At 39.8% G+C, this 21,873-nt stretch overlaps 1 protein-coding gene across 1 annotated transcript; it reads left to right on the top strand.

Moving 5' to 3' along the window:
• Positions 1-6,883: 6,883 nt before the first annotated feature.
• srp72 (signal recognition particle 72) lies at positions 6,884-21,378 on the top strand. The gene is made up of 18 exons (XM_017709753.2): positions 6,884-7,006; positions 8,455-8,575; positions 10,009-10,132; positions 10,457-10,600; positions 11,454-11,565; positions 11,766-11,797; positions 11,984-12,108; positions 12,744-12,801; positions 12,909-13,040; positions 13,749-13,877; positions 14,444-14,516; positions 15,432-15,496; positions 15,626-15,721; positions 16,576-16,757; positions 17,221-17,358; positions 19,518-19,555; positions 19,642-19,801; positions 20,442-21,378. Exons 1-18 carry the CDS (start codon positions 6,907-6,909, stop codon positions 20,608-20,610), a joined length of 1,998 nt encoding a protein of 665 aa, XP_017565242.1. The 5' UTR covers positions 6,884-6,906; the 3' UTR covers positions 20,611-21,378.
• The last annotated feature ends 495 nt before the right edge of the window (positions 21,379-21,873 follow it).

The following is a 21,873-nucleotide window of genomic DNA, read 5'->3' as shown; positions in this document are numbered from 1 at the left end:
AGCCGCCACTCAGACCATAAGATTCTGAAATTGGAACAGTTTATGGATCTAAAAATGAGGGTGAAATGAAGAAGTATCATTACATTATGTAAGAGCTCACTTCCTGTTATCCTTCATAATAAATGTACCAAATATATTTATATTTAACATAATTTAATGATGTTCAGTTTCTCAAATATGGCATAATATTTGAATAACGTATTTAGGACCTGCAGCTTAAGAGAGGATTTGCATTGCTTGACTTTAATATCTGTGTTTCTAGGTGGACAGATATAGTATTTAAGTTGCAAAAGATCTGTGCTTAATACTCTAGGTACAACCCCAATTCCAATGAAGTTGGGACGTTGTGTAAAACATAAATAAAAACAGAATACGATGATAAACTGTTGGACTATTTGCTGATGCAGTTGTTCACAAAGTGGTGAACCTCGCCCCATCCTTGCTTGTGAACGATTGAGCCTTTCAGGGATGCTCCCTTTATACCCAATCATGACACTCACCTGTTTCCAATTAACCTGTTCACCTGTGGAATGTTCCAGACAGGTGTTTTTTGAACATTCCTCAACTTTCCCAGTCTTTTGTTGCTCCTGTCCCAACTTCTTTAGAACGTGTTGCAGGCATCAAATTCAAAATGAGTGAATATTTGCAAAAAACAATAAAGTTTATCCGTTTGAACATTAAATATCTTGTCTTTCTAGTGTATTCAGTTGAATATAGGTTGAAAAGGATTTGCAATTCGTTGTATTTTGTTTTTTATTTATGTTTTACACAACTTCATTGGAATTGGGGTTGTAGAAACAGATCTTCTGTGTGCTAGCTTGACAAAAGAGCCATTTTCCCAGCTAATTACTAATGTAAAAGTGATGCACAGACACTTTGGGACCATCAAAAAACATCCTCCTCCTGACCCCAGACCCCCTTAGTGAAGGCTTAGCCTCCTATCCATACTCTACTCCATCTCTACTGAGGCCCGTGATCTGAACCTATGTTCTTTAAATATGTTTAGGTGATAGTTCTTTCCTGTCCTCGTGGTTCAGGTTGTGTCATGATGATGTTCTCGTTCTCCTTGATCCATGTTGACGAGCCTCCTCCATCTCCCGTTCTTGAGCGGTTCAGCAGTACATACACCCGAAGACCTTTTTTTCATTAACAGCTGAAATGCACTGCTCTGTAATAATAAAACATACCAGCCTTGCTTGGAATGTGAACACATCTTTCCAAACTGTAAAAATATCATGTGTACCAAGCTCAGTTCCATCTCTGCAGCACCCCTCTGGTTCAGCTCTGCTGCAGGCATGGATTGTACTTTGGTAGTGTCACAGTACCACTCATAAATATGAAAGCAAAGGAGCCTGGAGCGAGGAGATAACCACACATGTGCTGAGCTAAACACCCCAGGCACCACCTCACAAGGCTGAGATATGGCAGATGTCTGTACCAGCTGTAAATAACTCAATCAATCTGAGCTTAGCTTGTAGTAAAGATGTTTCTGTTCAGTGAGCATGGCGCACGGTTAGATTTATAAAGAGGAACATGAATTTGAGTGGGAACTGCATCGGATGTAACACCGGTAATTGCCATTCACAGCTTGCAGAACGTAAGGATTTAGGGCCACTGCAGCCAACCCTGGCTGAGCAGTGATGCAGTCTGCGACCTGGATGTCAAACTGAATAAAACTTAGACAGTGTTCAAAGAAATCCACTGTCACTGTTTTAGTGAATGCTCTACCATTCGGACGCCTCTCCCGCTTGCTATTAACCATTTTCTGGCACTACGTTAACTCTTTGGCACCTTGAGTCTGTGGCTCATACTGTTGAGGCTCAAGACACACAGCCTGATCAGAAACACTTTGCCTCGTTGAAGATTGAGGTTTAGTGGAGAAAAATCGTCAACATCATAAGACCTCTCAGCTGAAAAGGTGCCGTTTGATTCTGTCACTCTCCATATTTTCTGGTAGCTCACGTCCGCTAGCTCTAAAAACACAGCTGCCCAGCCCTCCTGCTTTTCTTTGCAGCCCCACCTGGTTGAGCCAGAGGTAGAGTTAGCTGAAAACAGTGGGGTGTAGTTACTCTTTAAAGATTTGTGATATTATCAGGTATCAAGGCGTTTTTCATGATTTTGTTTGAATGAGAACACACAAAACTGGTCGTCTTTATAATTTCTATATATTTCTATGGGATAATTGACCAGGCTGAAAAACTTGGGCCTTTACGTTGGGAACAATAGTATAGTTGCTTCAACATTACTTTCATATTAATGCTCAAGGCAATTATATACAAATATACAATTAGAGGTGAAACTGAGCAGCTGTGATGGCTTTTTAATGGCATGTTGACTCTTAGGCCTAATCCCATTTTACCCTTTGCCCCTACCATTTAGCCCTTACCCCTCTGTTTTGCACATTCATGTTTAGGGGTAGGGTGTAACTCAGCTCCACAGGGCAAGATGACACTTGAAACCAAGGAGCAGGGGTAAAAATAAGAAATGGGATTGGGCCTACATCTTGAACAATCTTTAAAAACAACCCATTATTGGCCTGCAAGTATTTGCTTAAACCTAAACAAATTAACATGAATAGAATATATTTGAATAAAGTTACCTTAACTTAAAATATGCTAAAAATGATCTTACTCGAAATGACAGTTACTATGTCAAAAATTCATTTGAGTTAGTTCAAATTTTTCCAACGTCACTTCAACTTTCTGCAGTATTTCAGTTATATTAAATGAAGTCTTTAATTAAGATGCACTGTTACATTTACGGCATTTGACTGACGCTCTTATCCAGAGCGACTTACAATTTGATCTTTTTTTTTTTTTACATAGGTAGGCCAAGGCGGTGTTAGGAGTCTTGCCCAAGGACTCTTATTGGTATAGTGTAGGGTGTTTGCCCAGGTGGGGATTGAACCCTAGTCTACAGTGTAGAAGGCAGAGGCGTTAACCACTACACTACACCAACCACACTGTTAGATTTTACAGTGTAAAGATGCCAAGCATACTGTTCAGTCCTCGGTCCATAGTATCCATATAAGGAAACTAAGGTGCCAAAACAAACAGTTCTGTTTTTGTGATATCATAAAATGCAATATTATTTCACAGATTTATACTGAATTTCTAAGGCGTGTTTCAGTCCGGACTGATTTATAAATGAGGCACAACACAGCACAGCCAATCAAAAGCATCATTTACATAGTTCAGTCTTAAGAGCACAGTAACTAAAACAGCCTGTCTAGGAGCTAAAGAGAAGTTGGAAAATTGTCATGTGAAAATGAACTATGACTATTTTTGGTGCATGAAACCACTCAAAGGTCAAAAGTGGACCCCAGGATGAAAAAATACAATAAAAAAAAATGATGGCTATGTGCTCTTATCTCTTAAACAATCTTAAAAAAAATCTTTGAGCTGGACACCTAAACGTATTTCAAGATGTTCTATTCAATATTTCAAGCATGCTTGATAAGTTATCTGAATGAGACTGGATCAGAAGATTTCAAATATGAGGTGCTACATTAATTTTATTATAATTTCTCAATGGTATACAGATTTCATTCTGGACACATCTAACATTTTACAGCTTGCTACCAATTAGTGCAAAACATTATATTGGCATTATAATAGAATAGATTTATACTTTTATCTGCAACAAACAATGTTTGCAAACTTTTCAATTCTGGTTTCAAATATTTACATGCATTTACATTTATATTTACATCTGTTAGTTCTAGTAGACATTTGAAAATAACCATGAAGTAGATTGTCACCGGCAGTTGTGTATAGTAATGGACTGGCAACCGCAATTATTATAATTTGTATAATTTTATCATTTTAACATGTCTACTCCAATTTAATTTGACCTTTTACATGTTATCTAGCTGTAAAACAGAGTTTACAGTCCAGAGTTAATATATATAAACCGGAGCATACTTATGCAGACAGAGTTGGCATGTAACGGAAATACATTGGGAAGAATTTGGAAAATTCAGAACGTGTTAGTCCAAGTTACATTTTGAAAGAGCAAAATACAGTTACATGTTTCATTTTGGAGGAATACTTCTTTATAAACACTGATATTCCTGCTAAAGCCTGAGTAGACTAACAACTATCTGTGTGATCAGTCATCAATCTCAATATTACTAAGCTGTGCTAAAGCCTGAGTAGACTGCAACGCCATGCACCAACTAACCCTGCAGTATAGAGGCTGTACATAAGCAGGTACTATTTGGGTGGTGGATTATTCTCAGCACTGAGGTGACACTGACGTGGTGGTGGTGTGTTAGTGTGTGTTATGCTGGTAGGAGTGGATCAGAGAATGAGTAGTACCTGCTCTGTGAGGGTCAAATAGTACCTGCTCTGTGAGGGTCCATGGGGATCCTGACGACTGAAGAACACTACACTACAAAGCACTACAAACTGCCAGTGTTGTGCCAGTTCACAGCTTTTCTGAACTAGTTCAAGTTCAGTTCATACATGCTCAAAGTGAACAGTTCACGTTCAAAGTTCACAATTTTAATTCTGAACTAGTTCAAAGTTCAGTTCATTTTACTTTTTTCGTTAGATATTCAAATGAATACTTTTTTTCACACTACAAGCTAGAAATCACTTTACGTTCTTTGAAACTGCTCATTGTAGACATTTGCTCATGACACTGCAATTGTGGGTTTCTTACCAGGTGATGAAACTTGCAGCAGTACAGACAAGGTAGACCAGTTCTATACTATGGACTAAAGTACAATGAAACCTACCAGCATTTAATTAAAAAAAGAATATATAATATGAAATATGTATATATTATTTGATATATATGATATTATATATACATATGTGTGTGTATGAAATGAGCAAAACTCTTGAATGAAGGTAATGAAGGCAAAACTCAAAGGCACAAAAAACTTTATTTTTAAGGAAACTGCATATCTTTACAGTTGATACAGTGATTTTTAAGATGTAACTTTGTGTAAGATGGAACTTTATGCAACTTTAGGTAGGTAACTTCAACTTTCATACAGTATTTGGTGACATTTTCAATTCAGTGCTGGGGACATGATCTACAGGAACAGGCTGCTGGCAGTGTCATTTGCGTTTGGGGTTGGCAGGGGGTCTTTTTTCCCTTTCCTCCCTTATGACCCTCGAGGGCGTGCATATATGCATTCACACTGGATGGATGTTTTAACTCAATGTGCTGTTTCAAATTCGAGAAGGACGTTGATGTCCTAACTCGTTTTTGCTGCGCAGGTGGACATATCTTACACAGAAAGGTAAGATTTTTGCCGTCGGGGTCTTGGTTTGCAAGAGTGTAAAATTGTTTTAAACGTTCATAAGGAGAATCGGTGTCTGTCTCCGTGCCATCACTTCCACTAGCCATTTTTTTTTATTGCAGCGCTTTCTCTCACTCTCTACATTGGTCTGACTCTCTCTCTCTCTCTCTCTCTCTCTCTCTCCCTCCCCCCTCTCTCTCTCTCTCTCTCTCTCTCTCTCTCGCTCCTCCAGCCCTCCGCGCTCTCGTCGTTGCTATGCCTACCCCGCTCTGCTGCAATTCATCACGGGTAACGTCGTGCGGAAGCCAGTATGTTATTAATTAGCCAGTATGTTAACTATTCTAGCCGGACACTACGTTGGCCGCAATGCATTGCGCACACAATGTCGAAACCATTTCTGTCTGGTGATACATGATTTAAGCGGCACCAGCGAGAAGACAGGAGGGAGGAACTTTCTCTCGCTGCGTTTCAAAAGAGAAAACAGATGTCACTCAGTTTTCAATGGAAAACTAATTCCAACGTTCATTTACAGTGATGTCTGCCGTTCATGACACATAATGTGAACTAATTCACGTTCAAGTTCTTTATTTAAAAATGTGTTGCGTTCAGTTCAACGTTCACGAAAAAATGAGCGAGTTCAATGAACGCGTTCTTTTGAACTCGTTCACGCACAACACTGTCCATGTCCACCTTCACTACATCCATAAACCTTCTCTGAGGTCTACCTCTTCTCCTTCTACCCTGCAGCTCCATCTCCAACATTCTTTGACCAATATATCCACTATTCCTCCTCAACACATGTCCAAACCATCTCAACCTGGCCTCTCTGGCTTTATCTCCAAACTGCTCCACCTTCACTGTCCCTCTGATCTGCTCATTTCTAATCCATCCTTGTCACTCCCAACGAAAATCTCAGCATCTTCATCTCGGCCACCTCCAGCTCAGCCTCCTGTCTTTTAGACAGAGCCACAGTCTCCAAAACATACGTCATAGCAGGACGCACTACTGTCTTGTAAACCTTCCCTTTCACTCCTGCTGCTGTCCTTCTGTCACACATCAGCCCTGACACCCATCTCCACCCACTCCATCCTGCCTGCACCCTCTTCTTCACCTCTTTTCTACAATGTCCATTGCTCTGGATGGTTGACCCAAGATATTTGAAGTCATCCACCTTTACGACCTCTACTCCTTGCATCTTCACCTTTCCACCTGCCTCCCTCTCATTCACACACATGTATTCCGTCTTGTCTCTACTGACCTTCATTCCTCTCCTCTCCAGTGCAAACCTTCACCTCTCCAGATTCTCTTCCACCTGCTCTCTACTCTCACCACAGATTACAATGTCATCTGCAAACATCATGGTCCATGGAGCCTCCTGCCTGACCTCGTCTGTCAACCTTTCCTGTCATAATGTTATGCCTGGTCGCTGTAAATCAAGATTTTAATAAAATGAATCATTATTTAGACATAGTAAGTTAATATTTTTGACATAATGCTGCCAGAGATGGAGAAAAAAAATCATCATAGAACTCATTGAATCGGCAGATGCACCCTAGAAGTGCTCACTTCGTAGGCAGCCTCGTTCTCCGTTTGAAACGCGCCCTCGTCTTCTGGCACTTCCAGTCCGTCCCTGCACGCTGTGAGGGGAGAAGATGGCGGGTGGTGCGGGCTCTCTAGCGTCGCTGTGGACCGAAGTGAACCGCTGCGGACAGAATGGCGACTTCGGCAGAGCTCTCAAGGCTGTCAACAAAAGTAAACACCTTTGACGTTTGTCTTTCGCCTGTTGTCTTGAAATTTAGGTACAAGTGCAGTCCGGTATAACTCAGTTGGTTTGTGCTAGCTGGTTAGCATGTGGCTTGCTAAGCTAACCTCGCTTGGCCAACGGTAGCTGGCGAGTTGCGAGTTTGCTTATACTGAGCAAATCTGTCGTTCACGTTGTGTAGAAACGGTTACCTGCTGTTTGTCGTATTTTCTTCACCGTGTTTCATTTTCTTTCACTGTGTCTTTAAGTGGTCGCTGCGTGTCTGTGTTGTGTGTGTAATGAATGATTACGTGTCCATCAGGATTTGCAGTGAAGAGGACCCAGCTGGCCCACTCGCACAGCTTTCAGCACAGATAGCCTAACCGAGCTAACTAGATTTCCTGGCCACTTGGTTTACATTCTACAACAATCCTGTAAGGGCCACGTCCAACACCTTGGTCCTTTTTCCTGCACTCACAGTTGTTGGCATTAAAGGGAAATTCTACCATTTAAAAAAATAATAAAACATCTGCACAATTCAGTCATTGCCATGTAAACAAAGTCATTCAGAGTGGTTTGGTGTGAAATGCACCTTTCCAGAGAAACCTGTGGAGTCAGAATTGTTCACAGCAGAGCTGATGGCAACCAGATATCTAAAGTAGTTAAAGGCATTTAAAGCCAGCTTCTGCCATACATTTATTAAAATGTGTTAGTCCAAAATCTTATCAAAACTATTGTGGATCAGTGCCTCAGGCATCAGACAACAGCTGTGTCCAAAACCAGATACTACACTAATGAATGGACTTGGTGGTGTACTGTTGTTGACCTGCTGTTCAGTGTGGTCATAAGCAGTTTTGGGCACATCCTGTGTATCTGTAACTAGTGTAATAGAGTAAAGGAGCTCTAAATGCATTAAAATGCTTCTGATGTCTGATTCTTATGACCATCAATGTGAAGAATTCTGGTAAGTTTTTCTAGAAAGACTGTGTTTTTGAAAAATAAGTGGAATCCCTGCTTAAACCTGGTCATGAACTCATGACTTAAGTCAGGCGTGTTGCAGCAACTAAACTTCCCTGGAACAAAAGTAGATAGTTGTTAATTACAGCTGGGCTTCCAGGCGGACCTGGAAGGCCACAGCTCTGCAAAGATGACTGTTGTCAGTTTTCAACCGGATTTAGAAGGTGTGCAAGCTGTGCTGGACTTTGCCATTTCAGTACCAAAGCTGGGGTTCCTTGTCAAAAGGACATTGTATTAGATATGTTGTTAAGTTAAATGCTTTTCCTCTTACCATCAAAGTACTGGTGATAAAGTAAAACGAGAAAAGGTTGTGTAAAGTATTGCCCACTTTTTGTTCTCCAAAGCTTCAGTTTATTTCCCATTTTGTGAAGATGCCTATTTTATGTTGTGAGTATACTGGAAGTGTGTGCATTTGTCTCATGTTGGGCTTTTTTTCCCACAGTTCTTCATGAGAACAAGGATGATGTGACCGCGCTGCACTGTAAAATCGTATGCCTTATTCAGAATGGGGGTTTCAAGGAGGCACTGAATGTCATCAACACACACACCAAGTCGCTCACAAGGTAAGCAATGTGAATCATACCCTGATGCTATTGCAGTTAAACTGGAGAAGTTCTTCGATCAAATCTCATATTTATCTTTACTGGGATAAAGTTGGTATAAGCAATATGCACTTTATAAGAGCAGTGAAATCTGATATGCTGCATGAAAATGTTCTTCAGGGATGTTTTTTTGTCAGAACTGTTATACTGGTATGCCACAAATGAGCATGGGTAGTGAGGCAAAGAAAGTGCAAAACATCCTAACCTTAGCTCATTTAGCTGTGTAGCACGTCAAGAGATATTATTTAATGCTAAAAATGAAAATGTAGCAGCCCCTCGAACACCTCCTGCTTTCTGGTCTATTGCATCTGAGGTTTGTTTTTGATTAAATGGACTTAAAAGACAGGCTAGTCTTTTAGGGTTAGAATAATCTAGCATAGATGCCAAATTATTGTGCCCTGCCTGAGCAGCCACTTGAATCACCTGAAAAGAAGGGATGGGACATCTCAAAATAATAGGCCACAGTTATTATACACAAAACAACTGAATGTTTCATTATAGAGAGGGCATAGTTAGGCCTATTTGTTGTATTTAGTGCAGCGCAATACATTGTCTGTGTTAAAATATTATGATATGCTTTGTATGCAATGAAAATATAACAAGAGGTACTACCCCCCTCCCTAAATTGTCTAGTTCTACCTCATGGTGATGGAAAAACAAAGCCTGCTAATAGTCAATGACTGATTGGAAGTAAGGCTGGTCAAAATGACAATATAAATAATTATCAAGTTACATCACAACACTGCTTTTCTAAGCATATTGTGGATATTGGTAATACTTGTAGAACACTGACCAACTGCATGTTTCATTGTAAAGAAAAAATGGTCTTGTTTAATTGGATTAAGTGCAATTCAGTATGCCAAATATTGAATACGATTTATTGTATGCAGTTTTTTATAGTATTTTGTGAAATGTAGCACTATTGGTTCTTTTTTCTCTGTTCCAACTGATCAGATCTCTGAAAAAGTAAATATAATGACATATCATGTGTAATGAAAAAAAGTATAGCAATACTGTATGAGCTACCCACCTCTAATTGGAAGGTGAAGCTAACTGATGATTAGAAGGAGAAAGAAAATAAAAAGTGATTTCTGTGTACCTTCCTTTTTAAATGGCATTGTTTTTATAACATATCATATAACACATCATACAGAAATGACCAGGCCAGTTGACAAAGGAAAAGGCCAAAATGCTTTTGATGGGAAAAACTGCATTGCCTTTCTTACCGTTGGTGATTGTTTGTTTTACTTGTGTGTATCAGATTGCAGTACCTTGCACCCATAAACCGAAGATAAAGTTAAGGAGGGTCCTGCTTTCTCGCCATCTTAATAAAAAAAAAAAGATGTTGTAAATCAGTTATATGCAGTTAGCAGTTCATGTTTTGTCTCACACAGTGATATGGTTGGGTTTGAGAAGGCCTACTGTGAGTACCGGCTGAACAGAGTGGAGAGCGCGTTGAAGACCATTGAAGGAATCTCTGAACAGACAGACAAACTTAAAGAACTCTATGGCCAAGTGGTAAGGACGTTACTGTTCGAATAGTCTGCTGCTTGTTGGACCTTTTCGCCTACTTCGTAATATTGAAAGGTTCTGTTTGTCTTTTTTTTTTTTTTTTTCTTTCAATAAATGAAGGGGTCATTTAAAAATGTTATTGTGATTGTTAAATTAAGTTTGATTATCCAAAACAGTATGATGTAACATTTGTGTACAATTAGAAGAAAAGAGATATTTTTTCACAGCACTATAAGGGTTAAGAAAATGTAGGGCAGTTCAGCTTTGCCTGGCTGTCTTAGCATTTATTTTATGAAGAGCTTATACAGTATGTTTCTGCTGTCTGTGTAGCTGTATAGGCTGGAGCGGTATGATGAGTGTGAAGCTGTTTACAAAGACCTGATCAGAAACTCCCAGGATGAGTATGAGGAGGAGAGGAAGACGAACTTGGCTGCAGTGCTGGCTGCAAGGAGCACCTGGGAGAACGCTACAGCTGTGAGTGAAAACACATACAGAGTAGCTGGGATTACACCTCTGATTCAGCATGTTCTTTCAGAGTTTTTAACCACGTCAAATAGAAAAAGGATTGGACTGACATTTAATGGAAAACTTTGGTAAAAAAAAACACTTTCTCTAGTAAAGATGGTCTTGCTCATCATGTAACATTTGATGTTTTTGGTATGTGATACTGTTGGCCACTGACTGGAAGATACTTAAATTGATTCTAGCCGAAACAGTGGCTGCTTGTGTAACTGTTTGCCAAGATAAATAATTTGTATGAATAAACCTCAGCTTTGACACTTTTTGTAATAATCGCAAGGTGACATAAGAATGAACTTTTGCATCGATGTAAGAGGCTTTTTAATGAACTGACAGATATTTGGTCCATTTATAACATTGTTATGAAGCATCATTCCCAAGGCTGCAGATGTGAAAAACTCTCATGTTTTTCATGTCTGCAGTCAAACAGGTCTTCTTAAGACATTGTGTATATATAATACAACTCTTGGTAGATTTCCCTTTGGTATAGAAATATAGGCAGGGGACTTGTGTATGTTTTCACTGAAATCTGTGTATTCATACATTAAAGTCATCTGTAGAACTGGTGGATGGGGTGCTGAACTTGGTCTGTGCTTCTGTAAAATGTGAAGCACTTCTTGTAAGTCGCTCTGGACAAGAGCGTCTGCTAAATGCTGTAAATGTAAATGAAGTCCCTAGGTAGGTAGCTTTAAAATAAAACGGTATCAATCTTGGCCCCATCTGCTGTAACATTTCATTAGGGAATACATCCATCCTTAAATTAGTATTGTTTGCATTGACTTCCACTTGCTCTTTCATCTTTGTGCAGGAGGACATGGGTTTGCCTGAGAGCACATATGAGCTCTGCTACAACGCTGCCTGCAGTCTGATTGGTCGTGGCCAGCTTAGCCAAGCCTTGAAGAAGCTCCAAGAAGCTGAAGGTCAGACACAATGTAGTCACACTGTATGGTCGGAATAACATTTTTTTCCCCCCCCCAAGAACTTCCACATTCGTCATTAATTCAGGAAATAAAATCAAAGTAGTTTAAGAAATCTGGAATCTAAAGATCTAGTTCAGATCTGATCTTGGTCACTGTTTTCTCTGTGTTTGTGGGTGACTTGGCTGGTTTTCTCATTGCAGAGCTCTGTAGGATGTCTCTGGCAGAGGATTCTGTGAGTATCCCTACTCTCCTTCATTAAGAGCCAATGCTTGCATTTCCCTCAGGAAACACTGTTACTATGAATAAAAATAGTAGTATCTACAGCTATTTTAAAAAAAACTGAGTGGCCTACAGAGGAAAAAAAAGTTTCCTAAATGGTAATTATTAGTTTATTAATAACAAACTGTTTGTTGTACAGGATATGACAGAGGAGGATATAAACGCTGAACTGGCAGTGATTCATTCTCAGATGGCTTATATCATGCAGCTCCAAGGCAGAACAGAGGATGCACTGCAACTTTATAACCAAGTCATCAAACTGAAGTATGGACACACACGCACACTTCTTTTACATTTGTATATTCCCATCACAGTTATTACATTTTAGCTTATGATTCATTGCCATCAATCCTGAGAAATCAATTTAAACTGCAATTTTAAGTTGCTCAATTTTAAATTGGTGCAATTTAAAATCATAGCTTATATAGTAAACAATGTTCTCTTGAGTTTTAATTACAGAAATTGTAAATTGTAGAACTGTCCAGTGAGCTGTGAATAAGACAACCTAGCCAGTCGATCTAACGATTGATCTCCAAGTATTGGTGTCGGACAGTTTTCAGCTCAGATGTCCGGCCAGTATTTCGCTAATTTAACCAAACTTCAGAGCTGATTAAGTGACGTGAATGCAAGGGTCTCCTCCTATGCAAGGGTCCTTGGTCACAGAACCCTCAGTTTCTGTCCGATTGCTAGATGGAAATTTTGACTAAGAGAATAAAGGTTTTATTTTAACAGAAATGCAAGTTTTGGAAATGAACACATATATTAGTGGCATCTTTCGCACTTAGTTTGATGGATTGCAACACTGCATGCATTTTTAAAGGGGTTCTGCTCTATCATACCGTGCCACACTGCCACATAAGTGATCTTTGAGGCTGTTCTAATACCTGTTTCTCACACAGACCATCTGATGTGGGCCTTCTGGCTGTAACTGCCAATAATATCATCACCATCAACAAGGTAACACCATTAAACAGGAGAATTACTTCTCAGCTGTTGAATTATAGTCTTAAAGTTGAATGTGGGTTTGCAGCAATTGTTCATGTCTGTTGTCTTTAATCTTGCAGGACCAAAATGTGTTCGACTCCAAGAAGAAGGTGAAGTTGATGAATGCAGAAGGTGTGGAATACAAACTGGCCAAGAAACAGCTGCAAGCCATCGAGTTTAACAAAGCATTGCTGGCAATGTATACAAATCAGGTATATGCACACAAGCATACAAGGCTCCAAAAGTCCTTATAGAGAAAACTTGAATGTTTAGTTACTCAAACCACATCAGAAGGAATGTATATGGCCACATGATACTTGTGATATGAACACTAATACATCCCCAACAATGACTAAGGACCATCTTATTAAATGTCTCATCATAGTAGAGATGAAAGCAGCTGTGTAGGTTCTGTATTTGTCCACTTTGCAGTTTGTTTACTAGTTTATTAGTCGTCCCTGCAGTCTAAACTTTTCTAACAGACCATACATATACTTGACAACAAAGACTCGCAGTATGTTTTTTGTATCACAGCAAATGCAATGGGAGACTAACGTAGTAAATAGACATGGTACGTTTGCTGCAGTCATAAAATCTGATCTTAAATGGTCACTTTAGACGTATGGTAATGCCAGGTTAGGGTTAGGGTTAGGGTTAGGGTTACTGTCCACTTGCTATTTGGTTACTTGGGACGGATCTTAATATCAAGCATGCACAGGGCCACAGTCATAGAAGGTTAGTTTGTGTACATAGACTCTCACACTCAGTACACACTTGCAGCACTCCATATTTACCATGAACTGCCTTCCTTTCTGTATAATTTTTTTATTTTATTTTTTTGGTCCTGTGCTTATCCTTTAAAGACATTAAGTGAAGGTGATTTTGTGACATTGTTTCTTCGTACTGCTGGCTTTTGATAGGCTGACCAGTGCAGGAAGTTGTCATCAACCCTGCAGTCTCAGAACCCTGGTCACCCGCGACCCGTCCTGATCCAGGTTGCCCAACTCTGCCGAGAGAAACAGCACAGCAAGGCCATAGAGCTGCTGCAGGTATAACTACAGATTTTTTTTTTTGTATTTCTCTTACTGTCTTTCTATAGTGTATAGTACTTCATCACTGTATTTATCATTTTTAGGTCAGGTTTTGGAACATTTCTACTTTACTTGAAATGCTGTGAACATTTACTTTGCTGTGTTTTATAAAGCACATGGATGTTCTTTCATTAAATTTGTTACTGCAAAAAGCAGAAAAACAACAAATTTAAAACTTAAATCTGCTTATCATCCCATACGTCCTTCCCTTGACAAATTTTGCAAATGTAAAGCATGTCCTAGTTTTTTTGTTTTGTTTTGTTATGCCATTTACTTATAGTAGGCAAGACATTCTTCATACAGTTACTTTAAATATATTTTTTTTCTGTGGTTTTCCATTTATCAGGAAATTTGCATTTTTTTGCACAGCAGCGGCAGTATGTAATAGAAGTTACTGTAAAACGTCTAGGTTATTTTGTCTCTGTTTACTTTCCAGTTCGGATTAGCTAATTATACAACACTGATTCAAAGATGTAATGACCTGTTGTGTGTCTCGTGTTGGGTTTTTTTTTTTTTTTCTTCAGCGTTTTTCAGAAGAACATCCAGAGAGCGCATCTGGAATCAAACTGACAATGGCACAACTTTACCTGATTCAAGGTCAGAGCATAACACAGTAGAGCCTCACTGATCACAATACAACGTTGGGTAAAATAGTGAAAACTATTGTGAAGTGTATCCAAACCTAACCTTTAGCACAGGAATAATCTGTTATAACACACATTCTATTTAGAGACCATAACAAACCGTACCTTAAGAATTCTGTTAAGGATCTGCAAATCACAAAAAGTGCAAAGACTATAATAATTGCGTTTAAGAAGTGTGATGATTGAGAAATTACTGTTATATCGGTTAGTAAAGTGCTGTTTAACTGAAGTATTTCATTACAACTTAACTGTATTATTTTCGGGTGTTGCGAATTTGGGCCAGTTCTTTTACAGACAACTGACCATAATTAGTCATTTTAAAATATGAATGATCAGATTGTTTAGGTTCTGAATTCTGATTGGCTGTGCTCTGTCAAAGCTGTTGTGAAACTCTTCCAGTTAGGGATGTACACATCAAGTGAGATCTGTATAAATGCAACAAAACTTTCCATTAAGATTGATATGGCACATCGTTGTTGTGCTGTTTTCTTGAAAACAGGTACCCAAATGGCAGTTTTTTAGCTGCGCTTCATTTTTAGTAGTTCTATCTAGTGGAGCCAGTTATCAGTTGTGCTTCATGAGCGCAAGTCAGGATCAGTAGTAATTATGCTGACTCAAATAGGCTTTGGAAATTAAATTGGAAAAATAACCACAGCATTGGTTGAATCTTTGTCGGTTGGTGGTTAATCATTTACAGCCGTAATCAGCTGTATTATCACTTAGCGGTTTTTTGGCCCTTTACTATTGGTAACGGTCACCATATCAGTTTCATATCAGTCAGGCCCTTGTACATGTACATGCACATGTAAAGTATTGGGAGTACTTGCAGTGCTTTCTGAAGTTTACACCAATCCATCTCTCATTATAGGTCATGTGACTAAAGCCGGTGATATTCTGAGGTCGATAGAGGACTATAAGCACAAACAAGGAATGGTAAGAGTTTGTTTGATCTGTTCTCAGGATTAAATAACTGCTAATAAAGGACGGACGAAGAGCCACGCAGACTAGAACATTTCTGTGAAGTCCTGTATGACATTTTGGATGGGTGGCTGTGTATGACAGGTTTCTGCCTTGGTGACCATGTACACACACGAGGAGGACCTTGATAGTGCCATTGACGTCTTCAGCCAGGCCATCCAGTATTACCAGTCAGAACAGGTGAGATGTTAAGTTGTAAGTTGCTTTTAGAGCCAGTCTAATTAGGGGTGTGCATTCTGACTAATTCTATCTATGTGTAAAAGGATCACAAGCTAATATCTTGTTAACTTGAGGGAAAGCAGAACCTTTAGTTGACCACACTGCTTTTGCCGAAAATAACACATCTTTGACAGCACACTCACATTTAGGCACTTCTGGATAAGTAAAGTTTAACATAACATACTTACAAGTATGAGTAAAACTGTCCTGCTTCACTAAATTGCTGGCTCATATGTTGTCTGTCTTCACATGACGAAATGCATGCCCTCAAATGATCCAGCAGGTACTGGAATACCCCTGCACATAACCCGAACTTCTGAGGTCAATAAAAGAGATGCACTAGCCATCCTGTACACTAGTCTACTGAGATCTGAGCAAATAAGGATTGTCTTAAAATTTCATCAAACCTGTGTTTATATGCTTATTATTAATATAGTCATTATGTGGTTTGATGCAAAAATTATTACTGAATTTTCTCAGCAGTACTGCTTTGTAAATTGCGATTATCTTCTAGAAATTAGGGTCCAGAGCATTCTCCCACCCAAAAGAAGACCAGCATATCCACTTTTTCTGGCTTGAGGCATAAACACTGAATTTAATATACCAATTGCGATTTTGCTGTACGCAGAAGAAGTGTTGGGTGCTTCTGATTGGTCTGACTCCTCTATAGAGTTTTGCATTATCTGATTATCTAAAGTGCATTTCAAAAGTTTTATTATTACCAAAGTCTTTTTTTTTTTTTTCTTCTTCTTCCCCAATTTTTGTATTCTTTCTCACCTCCCTGTCTCTCTGTGTGCTGTCTTACTCTGAAACAGCCTGGCTCTCCAACTCACCTCTCTCTGGTACGGGAGGCAGCGGACTTTAAGCTTAGGTATGGGAGAAAGAAGGAGGCCATCAGTGACTTGGAGCAACTGTGGAAACAAAACACTAAAGACGTGCACACACTCGCGCAGCTCATCTCGGCTTACTCACTTGTGGACCAGGACAAGGCCAAGGCGTATCCTTGTGAAGTGCATACAGTCTCATTAGTTGTTCCGTCAGAATTCTTAAGAATAACCTTTGCTGGGCTCCCAAGTGGCGCAACCATCTAAGCATTGGCTCTATCACCAGGAGATTGCGAGTTTGCCAGGAATCCAAGAGAGCATAATTGGCTGTGAGTGGCTAGGATGCCACCATCAAACCCCCCCCCCCTCCAGGGAAGCCTGAGCTAGCCTTTGCCATCCTAGCGTTGGTAGTATTGTGTGATTGGGGGAGTCCTAACTGGCGGGTAGAGACGACTGAGCTGGGGAGGTAATTGGGTAAAAAAAAAAAAAAAAAAACTTTGCTTATTTGCATGTATGTAAACATCAGTTAACCCTAAAAAAAAAAGTCTAAGCAGTCATTGTAAACATTCAGTTAAAGCATATTTGGCATGTGTAATGTGTACACTTGAGGGTTTCCTGAGCTCCTGCCTCTCTCAGGCTGAGTAAGCACCTCCCCTCACCTGACACCATGTCCTTCAATATAGACGTAGACGAACTGGAGAACTCTCATGGAGCCACTTACGTCAGGAAGAAAGCTGCCAAAGTCACTGGGGAAAATGCACCCAAGGAACAGGGGTACGTAGATTCTTTGGGAATTCGGTGGTGTTTTAAGTAATCGACATGCACAGAAGTGTGGATTGAAGTCCATCAGTTTTGGAATGTTATAATAGATAAGTTGATTCTTCTCATATTATTCAAATTATGCCCTCTTGTTTTGGGTGAAATGAAATTATTAGACTATTTTCCACCCTAAAACCTGGATGTGTATTGTTGAATTCTTAGCTGAGTTGCTTGTATTGTCTATGTTCCACTCTAGATGGTTCCACCAGGTCCACCAGTGTATATACAGGTGCTGGTCAACGAATTAGAATAATTTGAAATAGTGCAATCATGAAATTCTTTGAATGCATTTTTTGTGCAGAAAGCAAATCAGGTGTTCACCGCACCTGTCCTACTCGTTAGACTAATCACAGAACTCGTTACCTGTAGAAAATTTGCTCAGCCGAGCTTTCCAAAAGGCCCATTTAGGCCATTTAACTGTGACACTGTTGTTTTATTGAATTAGAATAATGGAGAAACCGTTTCATTGAATTAGAATAAATGCTCGAATTTTTGTTTTCTGTGAAGAGTGTTCACTGTGCAGTATAAAGTCAGGGTTGAGTAGAATTTCTAAGTTGTAAAATCAATCATGGGTAAGCAGCGCGACCTCTCAACCGGAATAGTGGCTCAAATTCAAGCCCTTCGCCAACAAGGCTTGACCCAAACTAAAATTGCTGAGCAGCTCGGCATCAGCCAGTCTTCCGTCTGCAAAGCTCTCAAGAAAAACTGCAGCAAGCACACCAACTGTTCCGGCGTCCGAAAAACTTCTGCTCGCGACAACAAGCAGCTGAGAAAGATCGCAGTCAGCAACCGGTTCAAGTCCACTTCCGAGCTCACCGACTTGTGGAACAAGCAGACCGGCGCTGACGTCTCCAGATCAACCACTTACCGTCGTCTGCGCGAACTCGGCTTCAAATCTCGCGTTCCAGCAGTAAAACCGATGCTGAACAAGAAACAAATGGAGAAACGGCTGAAGTGGGCCAAAGAACACAGCGAGTGGACTGCTGAAGACTGGCAGAAAGTGGTCTTCAGTGACGAATCACGCTTCTGCATCTCCTTCGGTGACCAAGGTCCTCGTGTCTGGCGTCGTGGTGGCGAAACCTACAACCACGAGTGCGTGAAAAGATCCGTCAAGTTTCCCCAGAGCGTTATGGTCTGGGGATGCATGTCCGCTCGAGGTGTAGGGAAACTCTGCTTCCTCAAGAAGACTGTCAATGCTGCCGTATATCAAGATATTCTGGAAACGTTCCTGATTCCGACTGTTGAGGAACAGTTCGGCGAAGAAGACTTCATATTTCAACAGGATCTTGCACCGGCTCATGCGGCAAAGTCGACCAAAGATTGGTTCACTAAAAAACAGCTTGAAGTTTTGGCATGGCCGGCCAACTCGCCTGACCTCAATGTCATTGAAAACCTTTGGGCCATCGTCAAGCGGAAAATTCGCGACAGAAAGCCTACTACGCTGGACCAACTGAAGCAGAACATCGCCACTGCCTGGGAAGCTGTGAGTGCGGAAACTTGCGACAAGCTGGTCAAATCGATGCCGCGGATACTTCAGGCAGTCATACAAGCCAAGGGGGCAGCCACAAAATACTGAGAAAGTGATGATTGTAATTATAATAAAAATTATTCTAATTCAATGAAACGGTTTCTCCATTATTCTAATTCAATAAAACAACAGTGTCACAGTTAAATGGCCTAAATGGGCCTTTTGGAAAGCTCAGCTGAGCAAATTTTCTACAGGTAACGAGTTCTGTGATTAGTCTAACGAGTAGGACAGGTGCGGTGAACACCTGATTTGCTTTCTGCACAAAAAATGCATTCAAAGAATTTCATGATTGCACTATTTCAAATTATTCTAATTCGTTGACCAGCACCTGTACTGTGTTGTGGTGTTTGGTTTTGTTTTTTAATAATTCTGAATTCTTTTAAAATAGTTGAATCAATGAAAATATAGTGAGGTTTAACACAGCATTCAATTGTGTCCTGTGTTAGTGAGGTCAGTGCTTTACAATACACTAAACAATGTTGCTACTGTGCATTCTATGTAAATAATTAAGTGGTTTCTTTTGGTTTACTTCTATCATATTATTTTGTTCATTTGATAATTTTATGTGCGTATTTCTTTTTCTTAGCCAAGGGGAAATTAAGAAGAAGAAGAAAAAGAAGAAAGGTGTGTTTGTGTACATTCAGTCCTATGTTTTTATTTATTGTGAAGGGTTAGCATTCGGGTAAGTGTTCTAACACCTGCTTTCTCAGGTAAACTGCCCAAGAACTATGACCCTAAGTCGACCCCTGATCCTGAGCGCTGGCTGCCAATGAGGGAGCGATCGTACTATCGTGGCAGAAAGAAGGGCAAAAAGAAGGAGCAGGTGGGCCGCGGAACTCAGGGAGCGACGTCAGGAGCTACAGCAGAACTGTGAGTTTATGAGCAGTCGCCACCAGGTGGAGCCGAAACTCAAGAGCTCTAAAAAGAAAAGAGCTTCTAGAGTTTTAAAAGATATAGTATATCATTTATTTCTAATTATTTTTTGTTTATTTGAAGAAGAGTAGAGCTCAAATGGAGTTCTAAACTCTCATATTAACTTAAATCTCAGTCAGATCATTTGTTCAGGAATGCTTGACTGATTTTTCCAGTAATTTACCAACGTAGCATAGAATTAACAGAGTAAATCGCATTACGCTTACTAAGAGGATAGTACAGTGAAATTGCCTTTAGTACACAAAAAAGGACACCGTAGAAAATATATGCACATAAGGTTTAATATAATCCATATGTTCTGTATATATACACCGGTCAGGCATAACATTATGACCACCTCCTTGATTCTACGCTCATTGTCCATTTTATTAGCTCCGCTTACTGTGTAGGTGCACTTTGTAGTTCTACCATTACAGACTGTAGTCCTTCTGTTTCTCTGCATACAGTGTTTACGTCTGATCTGTGTGTGTGTGTGTGTGTGTGTGTGTGTGTGTGTGTGTGTGTGTGTGTGTGTGTGTGTGTGTGTACCAGCATGCACTGTCTCACTTTTTTCTCCTTCTGTTTCTCTGTGACCCAGAGACGCCAGCAAGACGGCCAGTAGTCCCCCCACCTCCCCACGGCCGGGCTCTGGCACAGGCTCTGCCTCCAATGTGGTTCCACCAAGGCAACAGAAACCTGCAGCTTCCGGAGCAACACGCAAAAAAGCCCCACAGAAAAAGAAGAAGGGTGGAAAAGGAGGATGGTAGAGAAGTTGATGGGGAGAGTCCCAGTCATTCCCAGCCCCTTCCTTACGTGGCCCTTCATGGAGATTTTTAAAGCACTGGATAAACAGAGTTATGATGGCAGTGATCCATCATCACCCCGTCTTGGGCTGGATGAAGAGCCTCCTGTAAAACAACACATCCAGTCATTCAAAATATGCAAGGAGAGATCAGGGGAAGGGAAAAGGGAATGATTTTTGGAATGGACACACAAGAAGAGACGGATGTAGAATAAACAGAAACTGACCCAGGGAGAGTTTTTTTTGTTTTGTTTTGTTTTACATAAAGAAGTCGTTTTACCATCAAATGCATTGTATACAGCTATGAGTGCACATGTTAATTATTGAAAAATCCTAATTTTTCCTTAATTCAGCAAAATATCAAGCGAGCAATCAAAAACGTTTTTTGCATAAATACATAAAATATCTACCTGTTGTACAGGGAACATTTGCTTTTTCTGCTGTTTTTATTTCCCCCACTCTGACCATTAATTCACTGATCATCATTGCCTAGTAAATGTGTACGTTTGACAGAAAACAGCTCATTTGTGTCAACCAAAAAGAAGAGGCTGTTTATGCAAAATTCAAATTCTATTTATTTTTTAAACTCCTGGATCAAGCTCACTTGTAACTATAAGTTCCAGAAAGGCGTCTCCTTCAGTTGTTTCCCATTGAAAGGGATGCTGGAAGTGGAAATACTGATGTATAATCCCAATGTAAAGTCTTAATAAATAGATTTTCCTTGAGAATACCAGATGATGTGTCTCTTGTTTTTGGATGTTTTTCATTTTTGTTGTTTATTGTCCAGGCTGTCAGGTTTAAGCACAGCTTTAGGTATCCAGTTTCACATTCTGACTGAAGTTTACCAATAATGGTTGCAGCCCATCAGAAATAAATCCATAAATATAAATATCCTTGTACTTCAGAATATCAGTGATGCATTTGCAGTGTAGAAACGATAGATTTTTCTTAATGTTCATGAGAAGACTTGCTATAGTTTCTGGGTCTCAGTTGGTAATTTAATACTTGGTGATGTATAAATTGAAATTTAATGCAAACTTACCATCACTTATAATGTTTATATGCAAGTTTAATGCTTAAACTCTGTATCAGTACTGGATTAATGCAAAAAGCAGTCTTACTGCCCCTACTGTGGTTACTTTAAAAGCTGTTTTAGTTATGGGTTGTAGTTGTCAGACCTATAAAATTATACTTAGGCTAATGTTGGTATCATTTGGTAACTTCAAGA

The sequence above is a fragment of the Pygocentrus nattereri genome, chromosome 14 (genome assembly GCF_015220715.1).
Source record: "Pygocentrus nattereri isolate fPygNat1 chromosome 14, fPygNat1.pri, whole genome shotgun sequence".
In the NCBI taxonomy this organism is placed as follows: Eukaryota; Metazoa; Chordata; class Actinopteri; order Characiformes; family Serrasalmidae; genus Pygocentrus; species Pygocentrus nattereri.
The sequence above is the reverse complement of the archived record's forward strand: the minus strand, read 5'-3'. Positions and strand labels throughout refer to the sequence as shown.